The sequence below is a fragment of the Diachasma alloeum genome, unplaced genomic scaffold, assembly GCF_001412515.2.
Source record: "Diachasma alloeum isolate Michigan unplaced genomic scaffold, Dall2.0 Dall_scaffold_00884, whole genome shotgun sequence".
NCBI lineage: Eukaryota > Metazoa > Arthropoda > Insecta > Hymenoptera > Braconidae > Diachasma > Diachasma alloeum.
Window position 1 is genome coordinate 419,581 of NW_021681005.1, and position 25,834 is coordinate 445,414.

Here is a 25,834-nt window from a genome sequence, read left to right on the forward strand (position 1 = left end):
CTCGATGAATTCCTATTGGTTTCGAATGTTTCGAAGAATTATGAGGTGTCTCAATTAGGTAATTTGATTCCCCCACGTGGTTGGTCATCGTTAACACGTGTAAAATCGTTAGCAGGTGCAGCATTTTGTTCTAACGGTTGATTTTGAACCTTGGCCTGCGCTCAGGCGAGAGAATCCAATCAATTCAACCAAAACGTTGTAGGGAGAGGAATAGCTTCTCGTTGCTCAATAGATCCCCGATGAATTTTTCATGGAGTTTCGATTTAAAATTGACGCAAAAAAAGAGAGAAAAAACTTGATAATATCGATTTTCGCGATGGTTATTCTCGGATATATTGAATTCAAACCCCTTATTACTTATTGAAATATACTAGATTATACCTGCACAATATTTTTCCACTGATAATCTCCATCAGCAAGTCGAGTGATACCTCTGCAAATGATAACTTATACCATATCACTAGAATTATTACACACCTTCTTTTCATCCAAACATAATCCCTTCAGCTCTGTATTTTCAAACAGTTTCACAAACACCCACTTGATCCTCTCCACCGGCTACTTTCACCAAATATATACATAATTAAATGTATCGAGGATCGAGTAACACTGATTTTTCAATAGACAATTGTAAGACTGAGAGGTTCATACTAAAATCAGCGATGCGCTTGAGTGGTCCGACATCACATTGGATAGCTATTTGCCAACTGATATTATCGCATGAAATTAAGTTTATGGAAATACATTAAATCACTATTTGCGAGCTGTAAAACCGACACGTGCCGTAGCGACTAAAGAAACTGAGAAAAAAACTGTCTCATTATGTTTCCCAGGAAGAAAAGGCAATTGTTCTTCACTCACATCTCAACTCATAGGTTATGCTGATTCCATAATTTATTAATGATAATGACCTTTCGATGTGCAAATTCGTTGAAGATCACAGGAATGTCAAATGTTGTTTTTACAGTCTTTCCAACTTTTGGTGTTGACGAATTACGAAACGAATGAGAGAAAAAAACCGTAATATGATTAGAATATATGGTCTTATCAGCGTGAGTGTGTACGGGGTACTGAACTGCGGTTTCTCCGCTCCTTGACGACTACTTTTGCCCCGTTTCAGCGTTCCCTGGTTACACCGCGCAGTGAAACATGTATACGTATAAAACTGTGCGTGTACGACTTCACAAGTTATAGGTGGAGGGACAGGTGCCCCTGCTTCTGTCGGTTGCGATTTAGCTGACTGACTTAACTACATGAACGTAAGAGCAATCCAAGCCCCCTCTCAGTGTATTATTTTTGAGTGAGAGAGAAAGAGAAAGAGAAAGAGAGAGAGAGAGAGACGTCGATGGCTCGCTCACTCACGTTCACGAAAGGATCTTACTCATCCCAATGGGGATCCTCTCACGTACGCGTCGCTCAATGATTTATTCGATTGAATTTTAAGCGGACCACCGAGACACTCGCCGCCATCTAAAATCCCCCCCACCCACAATCACGCTCCTCAATATTTTTTGTATTTATTCAAATCGAGCATAAACGCCAGGGAGAAGCAACTTTTTTCCCGTTTAACCAGTTTTTTATTTCAATACTTATTGACTTAAGTCGGTAAAAAAATTAATTGCATTGAATCGTTTTTATTTACTTCACTCCAAAGTTTTTGGATGATTTTTTGGTTTTCCCATTATTGTAATAAGGGTGATTATTGCGTAATTTATTAATTACGAATTCTTTTAAATCACTGATGCGTATGAAGAATAGACCGAAAAACCGAGTGGGCGTCTTCGAAGCGGGGAATTAATTTCTACCGCCGTCAGCCGCCGCATTTTTTATAGAATGAAACTCCTGCACAAATCTTTCTATTATTCATCCACTCTCCCTCCCCCTCTGTGAGTATGTATTGTAACAATTGGTAATTGCAGCGAGATTCATGGTGATATATCAATGCGTCAAGCGGTGTGCCATGCAGGACTTTCAATTATATTGTTAGAGTTGCCGGAGGGCAATCGGCATTGTCAGATGATAACGCGGACACGGCGCAAGCTGTACAATGATGTGTCATACATTATGCATTTACCGAACAAAATCGAGGCAAGTTCATGCACCCCCATCAGGAAATTATATTGAAATGCAATCAATTTTTGCAAATATTCCGTTTCTCAGTTTTTTATTTTACTGTTCATTTTGTGCATTCCGTTCACACTGAGAAAAAACAATGTGATATTTGAGACATATTTACTTAAGACAAGTGATTTTTCTTCAAGTATTTATTGTTTATAACATTGGTTTCATGTTTTTTTAATGCACTTCCAATGTTTCGATGTGTAAAATAGTCATGATGTAACGCGGAACGATGGTGATTAATGAGAATTTATTCGAGTTCCGGAAAGCGCCAACATTCTGAGATTTAAGGATATCCAAGTATTTTTTACAGTTCCATGCAGACCACACTATAGTTTCAACCAATTTCAATCATCAAAATTGTCGATTAAATTGCAAAATTTGAACAAAATCATAAATATTCCAGCGTCATTCATATTACATTTTGCGCAGAATTGTTATTTTTTTAAACGTTTAAACAAAGTGGTAACACGGTTTGAGTCGATTTTGACTATTGGCCAGTTTTTAGTGAATATCTCGGAACTTAAGGGAGATATCTAAATTTTTATCAGGACCTTTTTTGTAGCACTCAATTTTCTCTAGAAAAAAGTTATTATGAAAATTCCATTATCTCCGTGAGATTCGGAGATATTCTTCAAAAACTCAACTAAGAGATGAGTCGACTTAAACCGCTTTACCACTTCGCTACTGAAATAAATCATTGAAATTATTAAACATTCAGAAGGCTTATTTTTTGCTTTCGAATGGAAGCATTGCAATCCTTCGATTTTCACATTCTCTAATTTTGATTGGAAATGATGCAGAATGGTCTGAAACGTAAAAATACGAAGTTTGGCCATGTTATATACTCGCTGTCCCCTGCTTGTTTAGGCTTGAAATCGACTTCTGCTAAAATCATGAACACATTTGTTACGATTCCGAACAAATGATTTTTCTAATGGAAAATTGATTGTTTGTAAATTTTTTGTAGGAAATGGTCGTAATTATCAAGAATTTCAAGTTTTCAATTATTTTATCAATCTTCTTGTAAAAGTAAACTTTATAATTTTTTTCAGATTTTTAAAATGTTTTCCAACGATTTAATATCAAGATTCAAATTCAGACCTGAAAAATTTAAATAATAAAATCATTGTAAAATGTCCGGAAACTGAAACTCAAATTTTATTTTTACGAAATTCAAAATCGTTATCTAATGTTCTGATAAATAAATTCATTAGATCTATGTCCGATATCACTGTCGATAAGTACATGACGAGAATTATGCATTGAGTCAAAACAAATTGAGATAAACTTGATGGATGAAAGAGCAAAAAAAGAGCAGTCAACATGCACATGGAGTCTACCACGAATATAACCAATGTTTTTTTCACTCATATTCACGTTCCTGCTTTCTCCAGTGTAATTGCCGGTAATAAAGGTGATTTATCGGCATAAAACCGGGCATTTTGTATTGCAATGTCGGCAATGCGGTGTTGAACGCCTACGTAGAAACACGCAGATGTACACGTCTACACGAGACGTCTGTCGCTGTATCAAGTGTTTCACACTGTCTTCACGCTATATGTAATAATTTAGTTCGCAGATTACTTCGAGGTTACGCTTTTATATGTTCCCCTGTACTTATCATGACAACAGGGAAATCAGATGAGAAGCACTGTCTCCGTAATACTTAAGCTAGTTTTATTTTAGTCCCAATTTATTCCACCAGTCAATTACTTTCGCAACACTACAGAAAAGATTTCAATTGGCTAGCTGAACTTTGAGTGGAATAGTAATTCTCTAGCATTGGAAGGGTCGAAAATTTTCACTTGAGCAGATCAAAATCGTTTATTTTTACTATAGAATCGAAGTTCTGTAATCGATGGATTTGGGAATTCTCTAATTGTTCCTGGAATAGTGTGTTGTGTTATTAGTGCGTAAAGCTTCACTTTTTCACATGCAAGTGTTATTTACACCATTTTTTATAACAACTGCCGAGTTAACTTTGTGGAGATGCGGCGGGAGTGCAATGTTAGAAAAAAAATGAAATTTCATGGACCGTTGATTACTAATTTTCAGGGCAGTGATACTGAGTAGGATTTAGGGGAAAAAAATCATGAAATTTCAGGTTTCACTGAATATTCAGTAAAATTCCAGAATTTTAAGCAGCATAAAGACGAAAATTCCTTAATTTATTTGAATTTCCAATCTAATATGAATATTCAGTTCCAAATTACATAGAATTTGCAGTGAAATCTGAAATTTCATGATTTTTCCCCCAAAATCGCATTCAGTGTCACTGTCCTGAAAATTCCAGAATATATTTACCGGAATTTTCTGGTTTTCTATTTATTTTCAGGGAAACATGGAACTGAAATTTACAGTTCTCTTTGATTTTTCCACGAAATTCTGAATTTTCAGTGAAGAAATTCATTGAAATTTCGGTGCTAATTAAATTCGATAAAAATTTCCAAAAAGTGTACCGGAAATTTCAGACAAGAATTTTTAACCGCGTGAAACGTTTTCAAAAAATAGTATGTTTTCACGTTCGTATGGAAAAGTACCACTTTACGCACTTGTCAACAATATACTACACAATACCATGGAAGGTCAAGATATGATGATTTGCAAAATACCCGCGTGTGCATGGTTTTCTGGAAACATTTCTGTAAATCGTCACAATAAGGAGTAAGCATAAAGGAATATAAAAATTTTTCAAGAATATTTTTTTTCTAAATATTTCGAGAACTATTCCACCAAATCAAATTTTACACATGCCAAAATATTCTTTATTGTAATAGCCATCGAATCAAACGACAATGTATAGGCCAGCCCAGGAACAATTGAACAGGAATTGTCATTCTTCATTTTTTCCAGTAGAATTGTTGAATATCTACTCTCTACTAAATTAAAGAGTAGCCTGGAATCTATTTCGGCAGCTTACTGTCAATGTGAAAAAGAAAGGAATGTGAAATTAAAAAAAACGAACGAAGACTAATAACAAATAAAGTAACGGTCGCATGTCTTCTGTCGAAATACTTGTTTTCTTTGGCTCATTGTCAATTCAATAGCAGATTGGATTGGACAAAAGAAAATAAATATGTGCTGTGCTAATAAAAATTCAATGTTTTCATTTTTTTCATTGTTGATGGAGAATTTGATTGGAATCATCAAGTATAAATAATCAACAAAGATTAAAAGAATTAATATAGCCCTTGTCAATCCTTTACTGGACAGATTTCTCCTATTATAAAACTATTCTTTCGCACCACTTCAGTCCCTTCTCATTTCTTTACACCTAACGTGCGAGAGTTGTAACGTGATGGTATCAAAAGGTCGCCCAGGGCGTTCCGGGAGAATCGTCTACCACCCGTTGTTCATCTCGAAAAAACATTCCGAGCCAAAACAAATTTAAACTCCTGTGAAAAATTGATGAGCTGTGAATAATCGTACGCGAATCATTAACTCTATCATTCCACCTTCATGTTAATTGATGAGAGACTCTCAAGATCAGAACCACCTTTTCAAATGGACGTGAAACTTTCAAATCTTCATTCGATATTTCGAAATATTTTTAAATGTTATTCATTCCGTTCTAAACTACTTTCGAATTAGCAAGAAGATTGACTCTGTTCACGAATTCCTGTTGAGATGAAAATTCAGTGGAGGCGACAGACATCTAAGCTACGGTGTTAAAATAGTATATTTCGTAACGAGTGCAAAAAAGTGTTTTTTGGCGAGTGATATAATCCCACGGGCTAAAAAACATTTTTTCACGAGTTACGAACAATATTTTTCATCACAATGTGGCGGAAATTGGACTTTTAGGCACGCGGAGCGTGCCGAAAAGTTCACTTTTCGTCACAGCGTGATGAAAATGTTTATACTGAGATTTCGAACAGATTCGTCATTGAAAATTCGAGTTTTTGATGAAATAATCAATGAAAACTGGATATTTCTGGATATTTTTGTCCTTTCGTATACCCTCTCGAGTTTTTACGATTTATTACCCCAACCCCCTGTACCGCATTCGTCGAGGGATAAAGAAAAACCTCACTTGAGGGAACAACCTTGACCGGGTACAGTCGTCCCTTGCGAGACTCCCCCTGGGACAATGAAACTTTGAGAATTAGAGTACTAAAAAACCATTTGGCCCCCTTCACTGGGAATCGAACCCGAGTCGTTCGCGTCTCAAACCCGCACTCTAACCACACAGCTACCCCCGTCGTACATTTCAGTTTTATCATTCCGCGAAAATGAATAAAAAATCAGGTAAATTGAGGTAAATATATTTGGTGAATGTTGCGTTTTGATTGAAAATTCAAGAAAATTGAGTAATTCTCGTCTTCCTGCTAGTCAAAAATTTGAAATTCTGCATCCAGAAAAATGTTTTCTTTAATCAAATAAAAATCTTTATGCGAAATTTTTTACTTAATTCAATAATATTTTTGTTACAAATGAATAGACTTATTTACTTGCTTCAAGAAAAAGGATTTCATTATATTAAAAAAACAACTTATTTATTCCAAATAAATAGTTTTCTTATTTTAAGAAAATCACATTTGCATGTATTTTGTGAAAGAATTTCAAAAGTGTGTTTCTGCTAAGTGGAAAAAGATCGTATGAACCCTAATCCAGGAAACGTGAAATGTGGATGATTTCCGCTCTCTAGAATCGTTTTGACTCGATTTTTGATCACATTTTTTACTCCAGTATAGACTTCACATTCATCAAAAACGAAATTTGTCCCCTTGAATTCTAATGTACTATGAATCATAAAATTTCCAATAAACTCCCGATGAAAATTCACTTGTTTCAACGGTGTAAGCCGTGTTCAGTGTGATTACTACTTGGTGTAATGGCCTAGTGTCCCTATAGTCAGAGTGATAGAAGGGTATAATCGGTCGAACTCTTCAATCGAGCTTCCCATGGTATCAGCTCCGACAACTAGATCTATAGCAGGCAACGGTTGTTCTCAACCTCGGTGGAATTGATCAGTCTAATTATACTCACAGAATTCCGCCAATTATCGGCAGCAACAGTTGGCTTAAAGTTGATCAATTTTCCGGGCCCTCGCGATTTGCCCGAATTTTGCTGTCGACTTCTGTCTGCATTTTTAGAAAATTTCTCAACGATCTCAGTTATTATTATTATTACACCGATGTGCTATCGTTGGCGGAAAAGTCCACTATTATAAAGTCGCGTACAATGTTAAAAAATTTTGTCTGAAATTTCCGGTACATTTTTCGGAAATTTTTATCGAATTTAATTACCACTGAAATTTCAAGGAATTTCGTCGTTGAAAATGCAGAATTTCATGAAAAAATCAAAGAAAACTGTAAATTTCAGTTCCATTTTTCCCTGAAAATGACTAAAAAACCAGAAAATTCCGGTAAATATCTTCTTGACTTTTCAGGATAGTGACATTGAATACGATTTAGGGGGAAGAAATCATAAAATTTCAGATTTCACTGAAAATTCTTCCCATCCAAATTTCAGCCAATAGAATTCGACTATTCGACTGAAATTCCATGAAATTTCATTTATTTTGTAACAATCTAATAGAGGTGAAAATTATGAGAATAAGAGAAACAGAATGATGAAATGGGCACCGATAAAACGGCGACGTTAGTAGAAATCAAATGCGAATTGGTGAATAATCATAATAATAATGATTATCTCCCCATCTGAATGTAAACCGATAGGAATACAGTATGAAATAGTTTTATTACATTAATACAACGGCACCCTCGCGATATTGATCTATAAAATTTCTCCCTCCCGTTGCTATGCAACAAAACTATCGAAAAATTTTCGACAACTTCGGAGCACTCGGGGCATTACGGCTGATAATTCAGTCGACATGATAGCGTATAAATTGTTTTGTTAATTCTACTTCGTTTATAATAAATTCTCTCATCACTAACGAATTAAAATTCATTAATAATAATCAATTTCACCATTGGATGAAATTTTCGCTCCAGATGATCAATTCGGAATGGCATTTATTGAAATAGAGACAGATAATACAAAACATGAGATGTAAAAATCCTGAATGAATAGGAAAACAGAACAGGGAAGACAGGAAGTTAGACCGAACATTCCAGTATTTCACGATTTTTTATGGGCTTAAATCCTTGAAAATGCAGTCACTACTCAACAGAGAATCATCACTCATCATGTGTCACTCTCAACAGAGAATCACACTCATGTGTTTCAGCATAAAAGAACAGGACTGGTAGGCTTTGACATTAAATTTCCTTCGTGGGCACAATATTCTCACGTACATGACCGATTTGCCTCAACCTTTTTCCTTTCGCCAGTTTTCAGTTGATTGACAGGAACATACCCTTTGAATAATTCATTCTCCGCCTTTCACCCAACATATTTTATGCCATTAATTGAAAACATAATCACACTCATAGTCCAACCCACTGCTATCATTAATGATTTATTAATCTTTTTTTTTTTCTCGTAGAGAGCAGGAAATGACAATTTCAGTGCAATACGAGAAAAAATTGAACAAGTGCTCCAGTCAAATAATAATACCTGGCAGTTCATGTTTCTCATCGTTCAGTAACTTTTTTACCACCATGAGAATCAATGAAGGGCTCCAAACAACCCGGTTCAATGATCCACAAAACCGCAGTAAGTGTTTTTCTCTCTCATGCTCACATAATTATCCCATTTCTTGTTGACCATCCATTCAATATCACATGAAACGAATAAAGTGAGTTGAAGATTGTATGAACGCGCTGCAAATCGTTGAGCAAGATTGGAGAGATTTTGTATCATCTGGGCTGCGTCGCTTCCAGTTATAATTACAGATTCCAACATCTTGTATGTATGTTCTGTACTGGATGATTCGTGATCTTTCTTGGCGTTGAAATATTTTTATCAGAAAAATGTAATTGATGCAGACTGGATAATATCGGTTAAGGAGACAAGTTTCGAAAGTTGTGCAATTGAAAAATGAACTTTATGAAGTCTCTGCCAGCAGTGTAGATGCTTGGAAAAGCCGCAAATAACCCACTGGAGAGCATTTTGTTTAAAATATATTTCACATTTCAAATGTCATCATTGAGTTCAGTTTTTACTACTTCAAAGAAGGAAGAACGAACAGAGGTTCGAGCCCATCGGACAGAAGGCATGTGGCCATTACTTTTTGTATTATGAGTCGTTTTCTTTTTTTTATTTCCACACAGAGAAAAAAGTTGGAACATAGCAGAAACTGATGTCTGAATTTCACACATCTTTTGTAGATATTTTTCAGACACTAAAAAATGTCTGAAAAAAATGAAAATTTGTCTGAATTTCAAACATGAATTAAGATGTTTAGGCACCGGTTCGTCTCAAATTCAGACAAGATTTCATTTCATTCTGACGTTTTTTAGTGTCTGAAAATGTCTACAAAAGGTGTGTGAAATTCAGATATTCTTTTTTGCTGTGAAGAAAATTACCCAAGTAAAGTATATCAGGGAAAAAGTGCGCGACAAATAGTGCATTATTCTCCGTTGGCCCGGGAAAATTCACTGCACGGAGAGAAATTTTTTAGAAAAATTCTAGTGCTACCACGAGAAAAGGGGCGCAAAGTGACGGCAAACATTTTTATTGGGGACAACATGAATTTTCCCCGTATTTCTGTGAAAATTTCACAGAAATACCCAGAAATTTTATCAGAAGTACCAAGAAATTTTACCTTAACAGCACTAGAATTTTTCACAGCCGGTGGATTGTAATTTTTTCCAGTACTCGTACTAGAATTTTTCTAGAAAAATTCTCTCCGTGTGAACATGAGGGTACTTTGTTCCGAAACTGTGAAATTTACCGTGCATTCCATCAAAAATTCTCAGTGAACGTGACTAATTGTTCAATATTTCGGATAATTTTTCTGTAACGGAGAATGATTTTTACGGAACGCGTTCGGCAAAATTTCACTACCATTCGTCATGAATAGTCATGAATAGTATATTTCTAACCTAGGAAGGTAAAATAAAGGAGTCGTGCGCACGTGCGGAAGTAGGGTGGTAAATACCTGGGTAAGGGTCCTTTATTTCATTTCCCGTAGTTAGAACGGTGTTTTTTGCCTCGACGTTGAAATTAAAAAAATGCTTTCAAAAGAAAAACCGTAGAATGGGAGGGACCGTATATCTTAATGAGCATCCACGTGACTAAGTGTGATGGTTAAAGAGGTCAATATCGTTTATAGAAACCAGGTTTCGAACTAATTTACGTCGATATACTTCAAGATTTACATATAAACTTTAATATTTACCCATCAGTAAATCTGAAAAATATGAGCCTGCTATACCAGCACATTACCATAGATTCATACAAAAAGTTGAATATCTCCGAAATCACTGAGCTGATTCCCCCCATCCAAAGAGCTAAAATCGTACGAAATTTCAACTTGCTATCTGCATTTTTTCAAAAATAGAGTTAATCATCAATTATTCTACAAGAACAATTCAAAAATAAATTTTGTGTCCAGCAGAACATGAATTTCTGATCTTCGAGGCAGTGAGGAAAATCTTCTTCCCCGTATACATGTCCTCCACAAAGCTTTGTTCAACGCAATTACTTTAACCTGATTAATTACCATAAAACTCGATAATCTGAGTGAAGAATCTGGCATGATTTTGAGGGGACTGATTTGAATCAAAGGGGAAAACAACAGTAAGCTACTGAACCCGCTTTATTTTTCTCGGATTCATCACTTCGAGGGTCTATGCAAATCAAAAGGCCAATATAGATGGGTATCAAAGGCACCGCTTCAAAAAGGGTCTCCTTTGATGATGTGAGAATTGGGTAAAGTAAGAGTTCCAGACTCTTTGAAAGTGTTTCCTCACCTTTGAACTGAGAAAAACTATGTTCATTCATCTCTTAATTACAGTTAATGCTATTCATCAAATTTTCAATAATATTTTCATTCGTTATCGAGAGACTAACGGTAAATAATAAATTGATTCAGGTGTTGGTTTCACCACAAAAATTCATATGATTAAATTAATTCCTTGAAAAATACTCGAAAATTCTCCATATTTACGAATTAATAGTGTCTTGGCCAAGAAGAATGTCGGATTGAAGTCATCGCACTCCACAAAAAAATGAAACTCTCAGGTTGAAGTTTTAATCCTTCATTCGAAAGCTTAAATTATCATATTTGATCGTACTCGTCGCATTACTATGTCGATATCGGATTGTGAAATTCTCGATTTTGTTTTTCTATCATTAATACACTTGAATCTGAACACGAGCCATACTTCTGCCACCCGAGTCGAAAAATTTGGTCTTCGATGAATTCAGTGCCTTGAACTGACTCAGGCCGAAAGCCGACTGGGTCTGGAGGCTTTTTTTTACGTTGGTCGGTATTCGGTCATTTTTTGACCGAACGTTAGAGAAAGTTAAAAACATTTTATTTATTAACAAACAAATTACGCATCCCTAAATGCTAAAATGTCAAAATTTAACAATATACTTGAGAATGAAAACAAAATTTTTTTGTAATTTCGTGGTGGCATGAACTGCAGTTATAATTTACAATAAATGTCGAATTTTTTATAATTGTTATATTTTAGTAAATTTTTATGGACACAAATTTTTCGAAGCTCAAGTTTGGAGAATTTTTTCAAAAGTTTCGCATATGTTGAAGTATTTTAAAATTTAACAATTAAAAATTTCTCTTAAATATTCGACGAACAGTACACGGAGAAAATAAAATAGTAAAGATTACTACGTCGGAATCCGGACATAGTAAACGTTACCAAAGTTTTGTAGGTACTACTATAGTAATGTAATGGTTCACGCACGAAAAAATTTAATAGAAAAAGTCAACAGAATTCTATTTTTCTATATAACTTATTCTTTTCTATAGAATTTGCTCGACTCAAATTTTTCCAAGTTTTTTTCATTCTATTTTTATTTTCTTCTCATCAAGAAAATCAAATGAAAAAACTTAGAAAATTTGAGCCGAGGAAATTCTATAGAAAATATCTCAATAGAATAAGTTGTATAGAAAAATTGAATTCTATTGACTTTTTCTACTGAATATTTTCTATTGAGCATTTCAATAGAATCGGACAAAAACTAATAGAACAATTCAATAGAAATTCAATAGAATTTTCGAACGGAATTCGATAGGTTTTTCTATTAAATTTTTTCACCCGTGCTACCATGGAACATCATAATGGTAATGGGGCATAGTAAGCTCCTCAATTGTAATAGGAACTTTGGGCATAGCAATAATTACTATGTTACATAGTAACATAGCTATACTTACTTCATAGTAACGCTTACATCGATGTTACATAGTAAGCTTTACTACGTTAAGTGCTACTATGCGTTACCATACGTCAACATGTGTTACTATGGAACATAGTAGAGCTTAATATGTAACGTAGTAAAGCTTTGCGTTGTTTACTATGTTCACATAGTAAGCTTTACTATGTTAACATAGTAACGCTTAATAGGGTAAGCATATTACCATGTGACATGGTAAATACTACCATGTAACATGGTAAGCATTACCGTGGGACATAGTAAGGATTACTATGTAGGGACATTTGAAAACTCTTTTACTATGTTACCATAGCAGTCTCTCCTACGGCCATGGTGATGTTTACTATTTAATTCCCCCCGTGTAAGGACGCGTTGAGCAGATCAAAGTAATTATGAAACCGTGTTAGGTTTTTGGCCGTCGTATGCAATTTTCAGGTCTTTAAGCGACCATCCCTGGACAAATCAGGCGAAAAACCGACCCAATTGTTCGAGTCTAGGGTTCACACTGATCTCTCAATGACCCTGAATGAAAGACAGCGAGACACGTCTACACTGATAGAACAATTTAATTGCTATTAACGAGGCTTCTTAACTAAATTTTTTCTTCTCGTATGCCCTTTCGGGTCTTTACGATTTGTTCCGTTCCCACCCCCCAACCCCCTGTACCGCATTCGCCGAAGGACAAGGGAAAACCTCATTTGAGGGAAAAACCTGCCCAGGTACAGTCGTCTCTTGCGAAACTCCCGCTGGACAATGAAACCGTGAGATTTAGAGTGTCACAAATTTTGCCCCCCCAGCCGGGAATCGAACCCGGGTCTCCCGCATGCCAATCCCACACTCTAACCACACAGCCACCGCCGTCGTTGGCTTCCTAACTATCATCACGATTCATTAATAGTTAACGAATCGTGGAAATAGTTACCACGTCTAGTTAACAGCAACTAAATCGTTCCACCTTTTCTATCAGTGTCTTTACAACCGCAAAATCGAAATTCCTTTTTAATTAGCCAAGAACATCAACGCTCGCTCTCAATATTCATAATTACAGGTGATAACATTCTAAACTTGCTATAATTTTCCATCTTACCTTTCGTAATCATATATCGTATTATGTATAATTCTATGAATTAGACGTAACGGCTGGTGCGTTCTATGAATCACGTATAATTCTATGAATTGAACGCGAAAATATCTATGCAGAATAGTTGAAGTTTTGTTCCCACGATTCGACAATTATCCTCAGACGAGACAAGTGGATGGACCCAGACAACTCTCTTAATAATCGTCAGGCACCCTGAATATTAAAATAACCGAATAGTTTGTGAGTTCAAGCAGCGTAATTAATTCACGTCATTGTGTCAAGTGACAAATTCTCCGGATAGCATTAAGAAAATGACTTCATCCACACCCCGAAATACCCCGAATACTTTGTGACTAAATTGTAAACAGTAAAAAAAAAACACCAAACAGATAATTCGCTTACCGACTGTTATCATCACAGGTTGATAAAATAAATTCCTAGTGTCTCCAATATCATCCACCGCTTCAATAGAAAACCCGCGGAAACAGATTGACGAGGCATCTGCAGAGAATGAATAGAACTTTAATATCCTTAACCTTCTTCCCCACTAACGACCTGTCAAAATCAAAAAAAGATCTTGTACCTGGAGGTTAGCGATTCCTCTACTGAACCTTGTACGGTCCAGACGAAGGCAACAATATCCTTGCACAATCCAAAAAAAAAATCTGTGAAACGCCTGGAGAATCTCTGGATAAAACTAAATTAAGGTATCCAAAAATTTTTTAAATCAAGAAAACACTGTCAGCAACGTTTCATGATCTAACCTTCATCTGAATATTTGATATCCATCGGGTTTTACGTTGTTCCATTTAACGTGAAAGGTTGCCTGCAAAAATCAATGGTTGAACACGAACCTTACATAATTATTCTAGACCATTTAACACCACAATTGCACCTCTAGAAACCAAAATCATTGAGGGGGTACCAAGGTGAAACTTGGAAGGTTTTAGTTGATTATAATAGCCATGGAGTCACTCTCGATTAGTGATTCCGTGTGGGACTTCACGAGACAATAGTTTGGACAGATGGTCTCGGTCCCAATGAACACGGAAATCTTTGGTCTCGTCTCAGTCTCGAAATACGCAGTATCGACTCCTCTCGTGATGATTCCGAGTCAATTTATCTCATCTCGGTCTCAAGTTTTTCGTGCTTTTTGAAGTAAAATCTCGGTTTTTGCCTCAGTTTGTCTTGTCTCGGTCTTTTACACAAAAGCTAGCTGTGTAATACAGCTAGTTAGCATTTTTTTTTCAATAGTTGGGGACTATTATAAACATAATCTATGGAAACATGGGGCCAATCGTAAGAAAAACCTGTTTTTCGTTGATTCACGGGGCAGAATGGATTGTAGTCATCATTTTGCCGACTTTTTAACACTCCATTTCAGAAAAATCTGAAAAAAATCAAGAGTAAATTCGTTTTATACACGGTACACAGCCCGGAATTTCGGAATAAAAATTTTAAATCTAACTACTTGTGATAATTTTGCGGATATTTTCATTGATAGGACTTCTAGACACTTGAAAATGAGATGTCTAATTTTTTCCAATTTTTCTGAGGCTTTACTGCAATGGGAAAATTCCAATCCACTGGCTATGAAAAATTCTAGTGTAGTGAAGGCAAAATTTCTAGAGATTTCTAATAAAATTTCCGGGGATTCCTGTGAAAAGTTCATCTAAGAACGGGAAAAATTCACGTGCTCTTCACTAAAATTGGCGGTCACTTTGCGCCTTTTTTCCCGTGTTAGCACTAGTATTTTTCTAGAGAATTTCTTTCCGTGCACAGCGCGACCAACGAAGTGTTAACATGTGCCATCATATATCCAAAGTCTTTGAGATTTCACAGCGAACTCCCCTTAACTAAATTCACTCAATTCCAGATGACGTGGTTGGGAGACATTGCGAACAACGTGTTTGGGAAAATGATGTTTGGTGACACAGCCCCAAACGTAGTTCTGGAAGTGAGAACCGATAAATACGGAAGTCGTCACATAGATTGCCGTGAAGATGGGATAGTTCTGTATGGTCCTGGAAGGGACAAGAACACCGACAAGTACGAAATCATCCTACATCGTCCCTGCGATGAGACACTGCATCAAGCCTACAGCCTCTTTCGTGCTGACAATCTAGAAGTGGTGCAGGCGCGGTTCACAGTGTACAAAGACAAAATACCCCCACTGGTGCAGATCTGCAAGGAGTTGTGTACTGTACCAAAGATCCAAAAGATTTGCGACGCCTTGTCAAATCATCCGGATTGGACATTATCCCATTTAGCTGCTTACCTGGCAGTTTACGACGCCTTCCAGCACGCTATTGTGAATAAAGACCTCAACAGCCCTGACTCAACATCCGGAATTTCTCCACTGCAAGTCGCAATCCAGACCAACAATCTGCAGATGGTTCAGCAGTTGATCAATGCACGTGGCTCTAGAGAACACTTGGACTGGAATGCGAACACGGTCTATCATTATGCAGCTGCCTCAACAAAGGAGATAATCTTTGCCCTTGGATCTGATTTCCCTCATATTTTGAACAGCAGAAACAGTGCTGGACAAACTCCACTCCATGTGGCTTGCCAGAGTGACAAACCCGAGTGCGTCAAAGCACTTCTGATAATCGGAGCTGACGTCAACATGTCAGCATCAGAGAGCACCAGAAACTGTCCAAGTTACGTTGGCGATTTCCTGAATACTAAACCCAATTCTCTAATTGCTGAGGACATGAAGTTCGGAGGAACACCCTTGCACTGGTCCTCAAGCAGAGAAGTTATGAATGCATTGATCGAGATGAATTGCGACATCGATGCAGTGAATTTCGATGGTAAAACAGCTCTTCACATTATGGTGATGAGAAAGCGACTGGAGTGTGTGGTTGCTCTGCTGAGTCACATGGCATCGGTGAACATAGTGGACAACGAGGGAAACACTCCTCTGCACGTTGCAGTGGGGAAAGGTGGAACATTGCCCATTGTTCAAATATTGATAGGCTTTGGGGGGGATTTGAATGCCAAGAACTTTAAGGGTGAAACTCCCAGACACCTTGTGGACCTGAAGAGCAATGAAGGAGAGAAGATTCTTTACGCATTGCATGCAGTTGGGGCCGGCAGATGTGAGGCAAACATGAGGGATTGTAATCTGGGCTGTAAATTTAATGAAAACTACAATGGGGTTGCGCCCCCAGAACCTCCAACCTCAGTTCCAAGGACAATCTTAGATCAGATGCTGTACGTTGCCAGTATGGAGCAGATGGCATCCCAAAAGCCAAAGAAATTGAGAGGTGGTAGATTGTTGTGCCTCGATGGTGGAGGAATCAGAGGACTAGTTCTCGTTCAAGTTCTCATAGAGATTGAGGAGATCCTAGGCAAACCGGTTGTAGCTTGCTTCGATTGGATAGCTGGAACATCGACTGGAGGCATTCTAGCCCTGGGGCTCGCCTCTGGCAAGACCCTCAGGGAGTGTCAAGCCCTCTACTTTCGTATTAAGCAGGACGCCTTCGTTGGATCTCGGCCCTACAGTAGTGATAGTCTTGAAAAAGTCCTCAAGGACAGTTTAGGTGCTAACACAACCATGTCAGACATCAAACACCCCAAGCTGATGATAACAGGGGTTCTTGCTGACAGAAAACCAGTGGAACTCCACCTCTTCAGGAATTACGAATCTCCAAGCACACTTCTCAATGTTCCCCAGGGTTCAAAGTTCAAAGCTACATTTCCACCTGAGGAACAACTGCTGTGGAAGACGGCAAGAGCCACTGGAGCAGCTCCCTCGTACTTCAGGGCATTTGGAAGATTTCTAGATGGTGGATTAATTGCTAATAACCCTACCCTCGATGCTATGACTGAAATTCATGAGTATAATCTGGCCTTGAATGCTGTTCAACGTGAAGACGAGATGACACCCCTCTCTCTCGTTGTTTCTGTTGGCACTGGTGCTGTGCCTGTTTCTCCGTTGAAGGATATTGATGTTTTTCGTCCAGAGGGTCTTTGGGATACTGTGAAACTTGGTATGGGAATCTCTGCTCTTGGAACTCTGCTGGTCGACCAAGCCACCTGCAGCGATGGAAGGGTTGTCGATCGGGCTAGGACCTGGGCCTCCATGACTGGAATTCCATACTTTAGATTCAATCCTCAGTTGTCCAGTGAAGTCTGCATGGATGAGAAGAATGACGAGGTGCTTGCTGACATGATCTGGACATCCAAGGCATTCATGCACGCCAATAGAGATCAGATCAAGGAACTCGCGGCTGTTATTAGTAGAGATCCGTAAGTTTTAGATGTATTGAGGTGTATTGGCAATTATTTACGAGGGAAAAGTGGAAAGAGATCTGTTTACTGTAGATAATTACTTTACACAACCTACCTCCGAACAGATCTGCCATGAAATTGGTCCTTTAGTACAAACTCTGTACCTAAAGAGTATTTTTTTTAGATGTACATCCTGTATTGCTCTCCGAATCAATCTGTATATAAATGTAAATGTATAAGCTGAACTCGATTATCTGTTTTAGTTCTTCATTGGTGTAGTACTGTTGTTGTCAATTTTGAATTATTGAGGATGCTGAGCTTCCTTCGAAATGCACTGGCTTGTATTTTTATCTTTGGTTATGTAATTGTAAATGGAATCGAATGTTTTTGAGCGAGACACTAGTAAAATTTCAGTTTTGTACAATTTTTCAATATCTAAAAATATAATGTTGACTTTTTGTTAGAAGGCGCCAAGGGAAAATGAATAGGCTATCATTGTTAAGAGAAAATATCCATACCTTCAATCAGCAATTATATTATTTGATGGAGTAGATTTATGATTGAAATTAAAAACGTATATGAGAACAAAGTTCACTCCATCGTTTTTTCAACTCAATTTTTAAAGTTTTGAATGGCTATGGACGATCTTGTTGATCATAGCGACTGAATCAAATCAACAATTTCATTATAAATTATTGACTTTGATTTTTTTTATCATCAAGCACTACTCGACAATGTTATTTTCTTGCCAACTCCGAATCAGTCATGTTTTGAATTAGAACCTTTCTCGTGATAATCTCAAGACCACTTTGTTTTATACAATTTTGTAATAATAAGTATGAAATGTGACATCGAAGGCTACGGTTGAATGAAAAGAAATAAATGTGAAGTCAACAATCTTTAATCAAAAATCGTGGGATTCTTTTCAATAATAACATTTATCACTACCTCACAAATCCACATAGCATAAATAAAAATATAAATTCAGACGATGAAAGCGGATGAATGAGTACCGTTATTTGATGAGTCCTCATAACACAAAGGTGAGTCAAAATTCGTCCATCTCAAAATTCCTGTGAAAACTCTTTGGTTATATATATACATCGAGGAAAAACATTATTTCTGCCAAATAAATATTTATTTGAGAGAAGTAAATCATTTTGCAAAAATGAAATTTTCCAGGCATATGACAATTTCACTAAATGAAGTTCGGTCTAAATTATAAAATAATGATGTTGCAAATGAATGAAAATTATTATACATTTCTTCATTTAAAGTAATAAAAAAAAGCATAATAAACAAGGAAGCTTCAAGGTCATATGCAACGTAATCTAAAATAATTGACCCCTACTGGTTGACAATGATGAATTTTCAAAATAAAAAGGTGAATGACTTGAATATTGCTAATAACATCACGTTAAATTTTCCTATTTTCTCTTTCATCCATTCTCACAATAAAAACCAGTGTTTTGGGTCATCCTGAAAATTGGGCAAAGTCCTATCTATTTTATTCTCAATTTCTTGCTCAAAATTCCCCGTTTTCCGTTGGAAATTTGCAAATCTCCGAATGCATATAAAGGATATATGGAATCATTAAATGAACATCTTTCAAAAATATAATTAACATTATCTGAAGACTTTCTAGAAATTTGAAGACTCTAAAAATCAAATAGATCTATTACAGAATTTCCGGTACAGTTCAAACCACTTATGAGACTGCATGTCAGAAAAAAAATAAAACGTGGCGTAATTGGCAAAATTCAAGTTTTTCAATTTTTTTTTCAAAAATTCATAATTGCTACCATCTAGGGATTGAAAAAATAAATTAATCCTACAAATTTTCAAAAGTGGCAGGAAGAGAAATATTGTGATATTAAATAAATCGAAATCGGTCAATTACAACGCGAGTTCTGGACATATCTTCCATACGGGCTGTAGAAAAAAACTGAAAAAAATCACGAGACAGTTTTTTAAGTCCCTCGAGCCTGTGAAAAAATCTTCGTTTACTTCTGAGGGTGTAAAGTTCAGAAGTTGACCGATTTGACATACAATACCTCATATTCATTGAGCGGAAAATTTTTCTTTCCTAATGTAAAATTTCACACCATTTGTACATGATATTGCACTCATACATTCATCGAGTGAATAACAAGGTGAGTGTTTACAATAATTCTAACTCGAAATCTGACATCGACTAGTTTTCCTTTAGAATTTTGAAATACGCGTTTCGATGATTTTTCTGAGATATCTTTGTGTTATTAGGACACGTTGAATAATTGATCAATGCAAATTACAATAATCATTTGAATGTATCATTATCGAGGACCCATGTAATAAGGTGGTTGTGTCATGGACGCAGAGATATAAGGGTAGAATGAGTGAGTGGTTACACTCTGACTCTGGTACTCATTATCCTCGTGAACTGAGTAGGCCTCGGGAGCAGGAAAATACTGGCCATGTACGCAGGCGTATGACTTCGCTGTGCTAGGCATCTCTGGATATTTCAGACTCTCCTGATATCCCTTGGCCTCTGAATACTTTGGTAGAGTATCGTAGGCCTTCACCTGCAGCTCTGGATACCTGGCACCGCTCTCGGAGTACTTGATATTCTGGACTTCGTGACATTTGGGGTCCGAGTAAGTTTTCGGGGGTAGATCATACTTGGGGAGGGCTTCGTATGTTCGATTCTGGTGGTCCGAACATTTTATCGTGTCCACGTAGGATTTTTGAAGCTCGTAGGGTTTCGAGGGGTCCGGGTAGGGGACTGAACGCTCGTACGATTTTGTGCTGATGTCGGAGTAGAGCCTGCTGTAACTGCAGTCTGAAGAACCCGGGGAGTCCAGCGATACTGAGGATTGGAGGGTACTCCGGTGCGCCAGAATCGTCATTTGATCCTCAACTTTTGGCTTTCTTCTGCGTGGTTGATACTGAAAGGAACAAAACGGTTATTGGATTGATTTGTCGCTTCTTATGGGAATACGTCAGTGAAATTTAAGTCTTCACTGGGCCTTGGGACCCATTGAACAGTTTGTCATATATGACGGAATACGAGAACAACCAGGGAAAATCGGAGACCCTATCGATTTTGCCCCGTATAACCACGAAAAACTTCATTTCCGTCCCGGCGGGCGCAAAGTTACATTTCCCTCCCACTTCGCGGAAGCAAAATCTGACTTTGCGCCTACGCCGAGGCGAAGAACACGGATCTAGTAGTATTTCCACATGTCGACACCAATCTTTTATTTTACCTCCGTACAATGAGAGAAAACCAAACAAATCTTCTTTGGGCCAACAAAATCGCTAGTTGAAAATTGCCAAAAAAGAATTTGTTTGGTTCGAATTTAAAAGTCTCAAACATGAATAATTGTTCTGCTTTCGACAGCAACGAAATATTTGGCTCAAGGGGCGGATAATTCACACCAGACGGTGCCTTTTCAGGATGAAAATATCTCATATAGAGGAAAATTTATCAACAAATATTTTATCCCCAAGTTACGAGATTGCTATCATATCATTATTAGTGTTTCATTTAAGGGTTCATTTGTAGTCTGTCGTTATTAGACAGCCGAAACAAAAAACTACTATCCCTTTTTTCGCATAAAGCAAAGATTTTTCGGGAACAAAATACGTATGGGAGTATCGAACAACGAAGGAGTAGTGCGAGAAATCACATTTCTTGCGTGTGTTCGTTGCTTCACGTGCGAAAGACTCCGAGTTCAAAACCTGGCCGGGTAGAATGGTGAGATCTAACCGTTTAAAGTCTTGTAAAATAATGATAAAAAAATTTTTTCGTGCGTGTACAGAGAATGCAATTTTTTTTAAACTACTAAATCTATTTTTGCGACAAAATTTTTTCATTCCGGCGCATTCTCTGCACATTCGGCACAAAAAATCCGGTTTTGATAATTTTCAAAAAACTATTTTCTTGGCATAAGTAAGACTTGTTTGAGAACTTTGTCGTTTTTCTCTCAGTGTAGGTTAGAAATCTACTATTTCTCTTAAGGTAGGTACACCATATAGCGACAACAACAACCTCCGAACTTAAGGATAATCGGGCGAGCTGGGAGGGTTGGAAAAAAAGCAGCCATGTTTTTCTTTTTTTTACGTATTCGTTAAATGATGGAAAAGGCGTGTGCAACGTTTCAGACTGCTGGGGGAGCATGGTTAATTTATTATGAATTTTTGAAAAAGTCATTTAACCCGTGATCTTATGGAAATCACCAAAAAAACTGCAAAACCCAAGGAAAAAATGCAGCCAAAGTCATGAAACTTTAGACACATTTAGAACATGTGATCAATGATTTTTTGAGTGAAAAATATTGTCGCCTAGGAGCATTGTTTATTAATAATAGCGAAAAAAGTACTGAAAAATGAAATTTCTGCGCATGCAGCCCAAACGAGCAGCAACGTCCCAAATACCGATCGGCTGGGGGTAGCGCGGTCAATTTAAACGTCTCTTGAGAGAGAGCGATGAGACTTGTGATTGGAGCTCCCTCGAGCCAGTGGTACCAGCTCCTGGTGAAAAAAAAACTACCGACGATGTTACCCCTTTTTCGCATGGATTAATATTTTTTCGTTTATAAAAAAAAAACAATCTGAAAACCATTCAATGCGTGGAACAGATGCAAATAAATTTGATTAGCTCCAAAAATAATTTTTAACCGGAGATACTCCCTAATATTGCCTGAATTTTGAATCCGAATGGGGAAAATTTTTTTGTTCAGCGATTGGTTTTCTGCAGTAAAACAATAGAAACCACTCCGCCTCACCTCCTACATTTCCTCCTTGCCCGATTATCCTTAAAATCCAGGGGCCTGTACTTTTCAATCCGACAGCAGTCATGCAAGACAAAGCATGCTGAATAAAAATATTGAATACCTTGTAATGAGGATGTTGTTTCTTGTGTGCATTTCTCAGTCGCTCAGCTTCCTCAATAAAGGGTTGTTTTTCACCATCGCTTAAAATCCTGTGGCAACAAAACAATTGTCTTAAGGGAAATTTGAAAAAGAGAAACATTTCTCTTTCATAGGGGATTGATCTTCCTTATGGTGTAGAATAGCATATTTCTCACCTAGGTAGGTAAAATAAAGAAATCTTCACGGAAGAAATTATTTGATGAAATTCACAAACTAGTTGGTGAAAACATGGATTATCAACCAGTTATTGAATTTATGGAATTAGAGGTTCAAGCTGGTTGCTTTTTATAGATAACATTGTCGAAAATTTTTGACTGAAACTTCCCGTGAACTCGTTAGAATTTTTTTTTTCATTGAAATGTCACATAATTTTTTTTATTAAAAATTCGAAATCAATTAATTCATTGTTAAATTTTACCAACTAGTTGTTGAAAAAATGAATTATCAACCAGTTGATGAATTTCTACCATCAGTTGATGAATTTCAACAACTAGTTGTCGAAATTCACCAAATAATTTTATCCGTGTTGCTCACGTGCCGAGTTACCCTAATCACGTGGGTAAGGTCCTTTATTTTACCTCGCGTGGTTAAAACCGTATCTTCGCTTCCGCGTAGGCGCAAAGTCAGATTTCCCTCACGCGAAGCGAGAGAGAAATGTGTACTTTGCGTCCGCCGGGGCGAAGAAACATGACTGAACCGTGGGACAATGTGAAAGAAGTACCCAGAATCTAATAACTGAATAGAGTATGACTTGAAAATCTTAGATATTCATCCAACTTCGGGAGAGTATAACAAAATTGACCATTTTAAATCGTGAATAATTGGAAAGCGCCAGAGAAGACTTCAATAGATATTGGGTCATATGCAACATCTTTTTCTATACATCAAAATATACAGAGAGAAAAATTCAATAAAAATTACCAGAAAGAAACGTAAACGTTACGTTGCGAACCGTAATCCGCGAGCGGAGTAAAATTCAATAAAAAGTGTGAGTCGGAACTGAAATTGTACGAATCGCCAAGTAAATTCTACGATTTGTTCCGTAAAAATTAACCGCCCGTCTGATGACTCACCTCTGTAGGGACAACAAGTCGTTCCGTAATTTTTCCCCAATAATTGAGACATTTTACGGAACTAAACGTAGAAATAACACACCAGCTTCATAAAATTTGTTGAACGTTCAAGAATTTTTGATTTTGGAGGCATAATAAGTCGGGAAGTTTCTGTAAGATTTTACTTCTTCGGGAAAAATTACGTGACTATTTCGCACTTTGTTCGATGATGAACCTGAAAATTCACTGAACGTTTCAGATTTCTTCTCTTCCATTCCTATAAAAACTACTGGAAAACGATTCCCCATTGCGGATTACGTGAATTTTTCCGTAATTTTCACTGAATATTTCTCTCCGTGTACCATTTAGTTTCGTTCGTCTCATTCATTTAGCAGCTGTTGAAAATTTGCAAAGTTCCATTTTACCCTACCTTTTGCTAAAGAAAATATGCGAGTTATTTTCTAATCATTGGAAATGACTCGATTTCACATGTTTCCCCACCAATCTAAAAAATTACTGATGTTTCCTCAAAAATGAACAAATTAGATTGTTGAAAAATGGATAAACATCCTTAACATATCCACATTGATAAATTCATTATTTTCTGTAAGATTACCTCCACAATTTTCCCAAAGTCTTCGATAACTCAGCATTATGAAGCTGTGGATATTGATCAGCTAATCTTCGTCTCGCTGCCTGTGCCCACACCATAAAGGCATTCATGGGCCTCTTTACATGAGTACTCCTGCGTCCTCCAGCTCTTGAAGTAACCGGAAGTAACGTCCAATCGTATCCTTAACAAAGAGAAAAGATAACAGGAGGTTTGTTTTATTGCAATCTGTTTGCGAAAATTATTCAGCGTTTGATGTTCTCTCTCTTTCTACGCTCCTATTCTCTCGTTTTCGGGCACGAGGCACACGGCTATTTACCGGAAACGGGGAACGGGATGAAGAGTACTGCAACGATAAGCTGACACCTGTATCCTCCCGTGAGACATGTACGTAGTTACTGGCAAATGTATATAGGTGTGTCTTTATCATCTCTCAGTTGAGATAAAACATTTTATGACTTGAGAAATCTTAGTCTGAGCCGGTGGTCTGCCCACAGTTATCTCGTGATTCGTTACTCTCTCTCTGCTAATTATCGCTTGGAAGGATTTTGATTTGGTATCTGATGTTTGTAATACTATGATAATTTTATTTGATCAAGGCACTTCTTCAAATGACTAATCATACACGCCGAAAAAAAGTTTCTGCACAGAGAAAAACCTAAACGTAAATTACATTTTGCTAAGCGTAATTTATAGTTTGCTAAACGTAATTTAATTGTAAAGACGTACTTTTCTAAAAAACTTTTCTAGCTCATATCGACGTTTCCTAATAAAACAAGGGTATTTCAATTTTATTCTTATAACAAGGGTATCTCACAATTCATATGAAAAATCGTCTGAAATCTCACATTTTCATTCTCTTGACAGCTGTATGAATGGTATAAATGCATCAGAAAGTACAAATAACATGAAGTAGTTCACATTGGAAGAGAAGCAAAATGATTTGCGAGCTCCAGGAGATTTAGAAATGGATGTGAACAGTCAACTTTCACATGAATTTTGAGATACCCTAGTCTTAACGCGAATTTTGAAATACCCTTATTTTAAAACGAATTTTGAGATACCCTTGTTTTAAAACGAAAATTGAAATCCCCTTGTTTTACAAGGAGATGTGGATATGATTGCAACTCATATTTGCCGGAAAAGTTTATTTAGGCCTTATGTCGAAATGCACTATTTCAGTAGCGAAGCAGTCAACCGGGTTAAGTCGATTTTGATTATTGGCCAGTTTTTGACGAATATCTCGGAATCTAAAAGAGATAGAAATTTTTTTGTCATAACCTTTTTTGTAGATGCAATTAAGTGTTATAAAAAAGGTTATGAACAAAATTTCGCTATCTCTCTTAGGTTCCGAGATATCCGTCAAAAACTGACGAAAAGTCAAAATCGACTTGACCCGGTTTACCGCTTCACTACTGATTTTCTCAGTATCGATTGGTATTCATCGGATGCTTTAGGATGAAATTATCAATACTAATACTTCGACACCTTCAAAATTATTGGATATTTCCTGAAAGCTTCGTTGCAAACGAATCAAAAACCCCGAGTGCGCAGCACAAGG

General features: G+C 36.9%; 2 protein-coding genes across 2 annotated transcripts; one reads left to right on the forward strand and one right to left on the reverse strand.

The window, feature by feature from the left end:
* The first annotated feature begins 14,019 nt into the window (after window positions 1–14,019).
* Window positions 14,020–17,940, forward strand: LOC107045182 (85/88 kDa calcium-independent phospholipase A2). The gene is made up of 2 exons (XM_015267343.1): window positions 14,020–14,163; window positions 15,333–17,940. The coding sequence occupies exon 2, from the start codon at window positions 15,333–15,335 to the stop codon at window positions 17,715–17,717; it is 2,385 nt and encodes a 794-aa protein (XP_015122829.1). The 5' UTR covers window positions 14,020–14,163; the 3' UTR covers window positions 17,718–17,940.
* A 1,544-nt stretch (window positions 17,941–19,484) lies between these two features.
* LOC107045181 (transcription factor Sox-9-B) lies at window positions 19,485–24,457 on the reverse strand (the record flags this gene model as incomplete). Its single annotated transcript, XM_015267342.1, has 3 exons — window positions 19,485–20,622; window positions 22,574–22,661; window positions 24,280–24,457. Coding segments are annotated over 3 exons (878 nt in total), but the record flags the coding sequence as incomplete, so codon positions are not given.
* Window positions 24,458–25,834: the final 1,377 nt, after the last annotated feature.

Coding starts and splice junctions, on each gene's coding strand:
- LOC107045182 (XM_015267343.1), top strand. CDS start 15,333: ATGACGTGGTTGGGAGACATTGCGAACAACGTGTTTGGGAAAATGATG.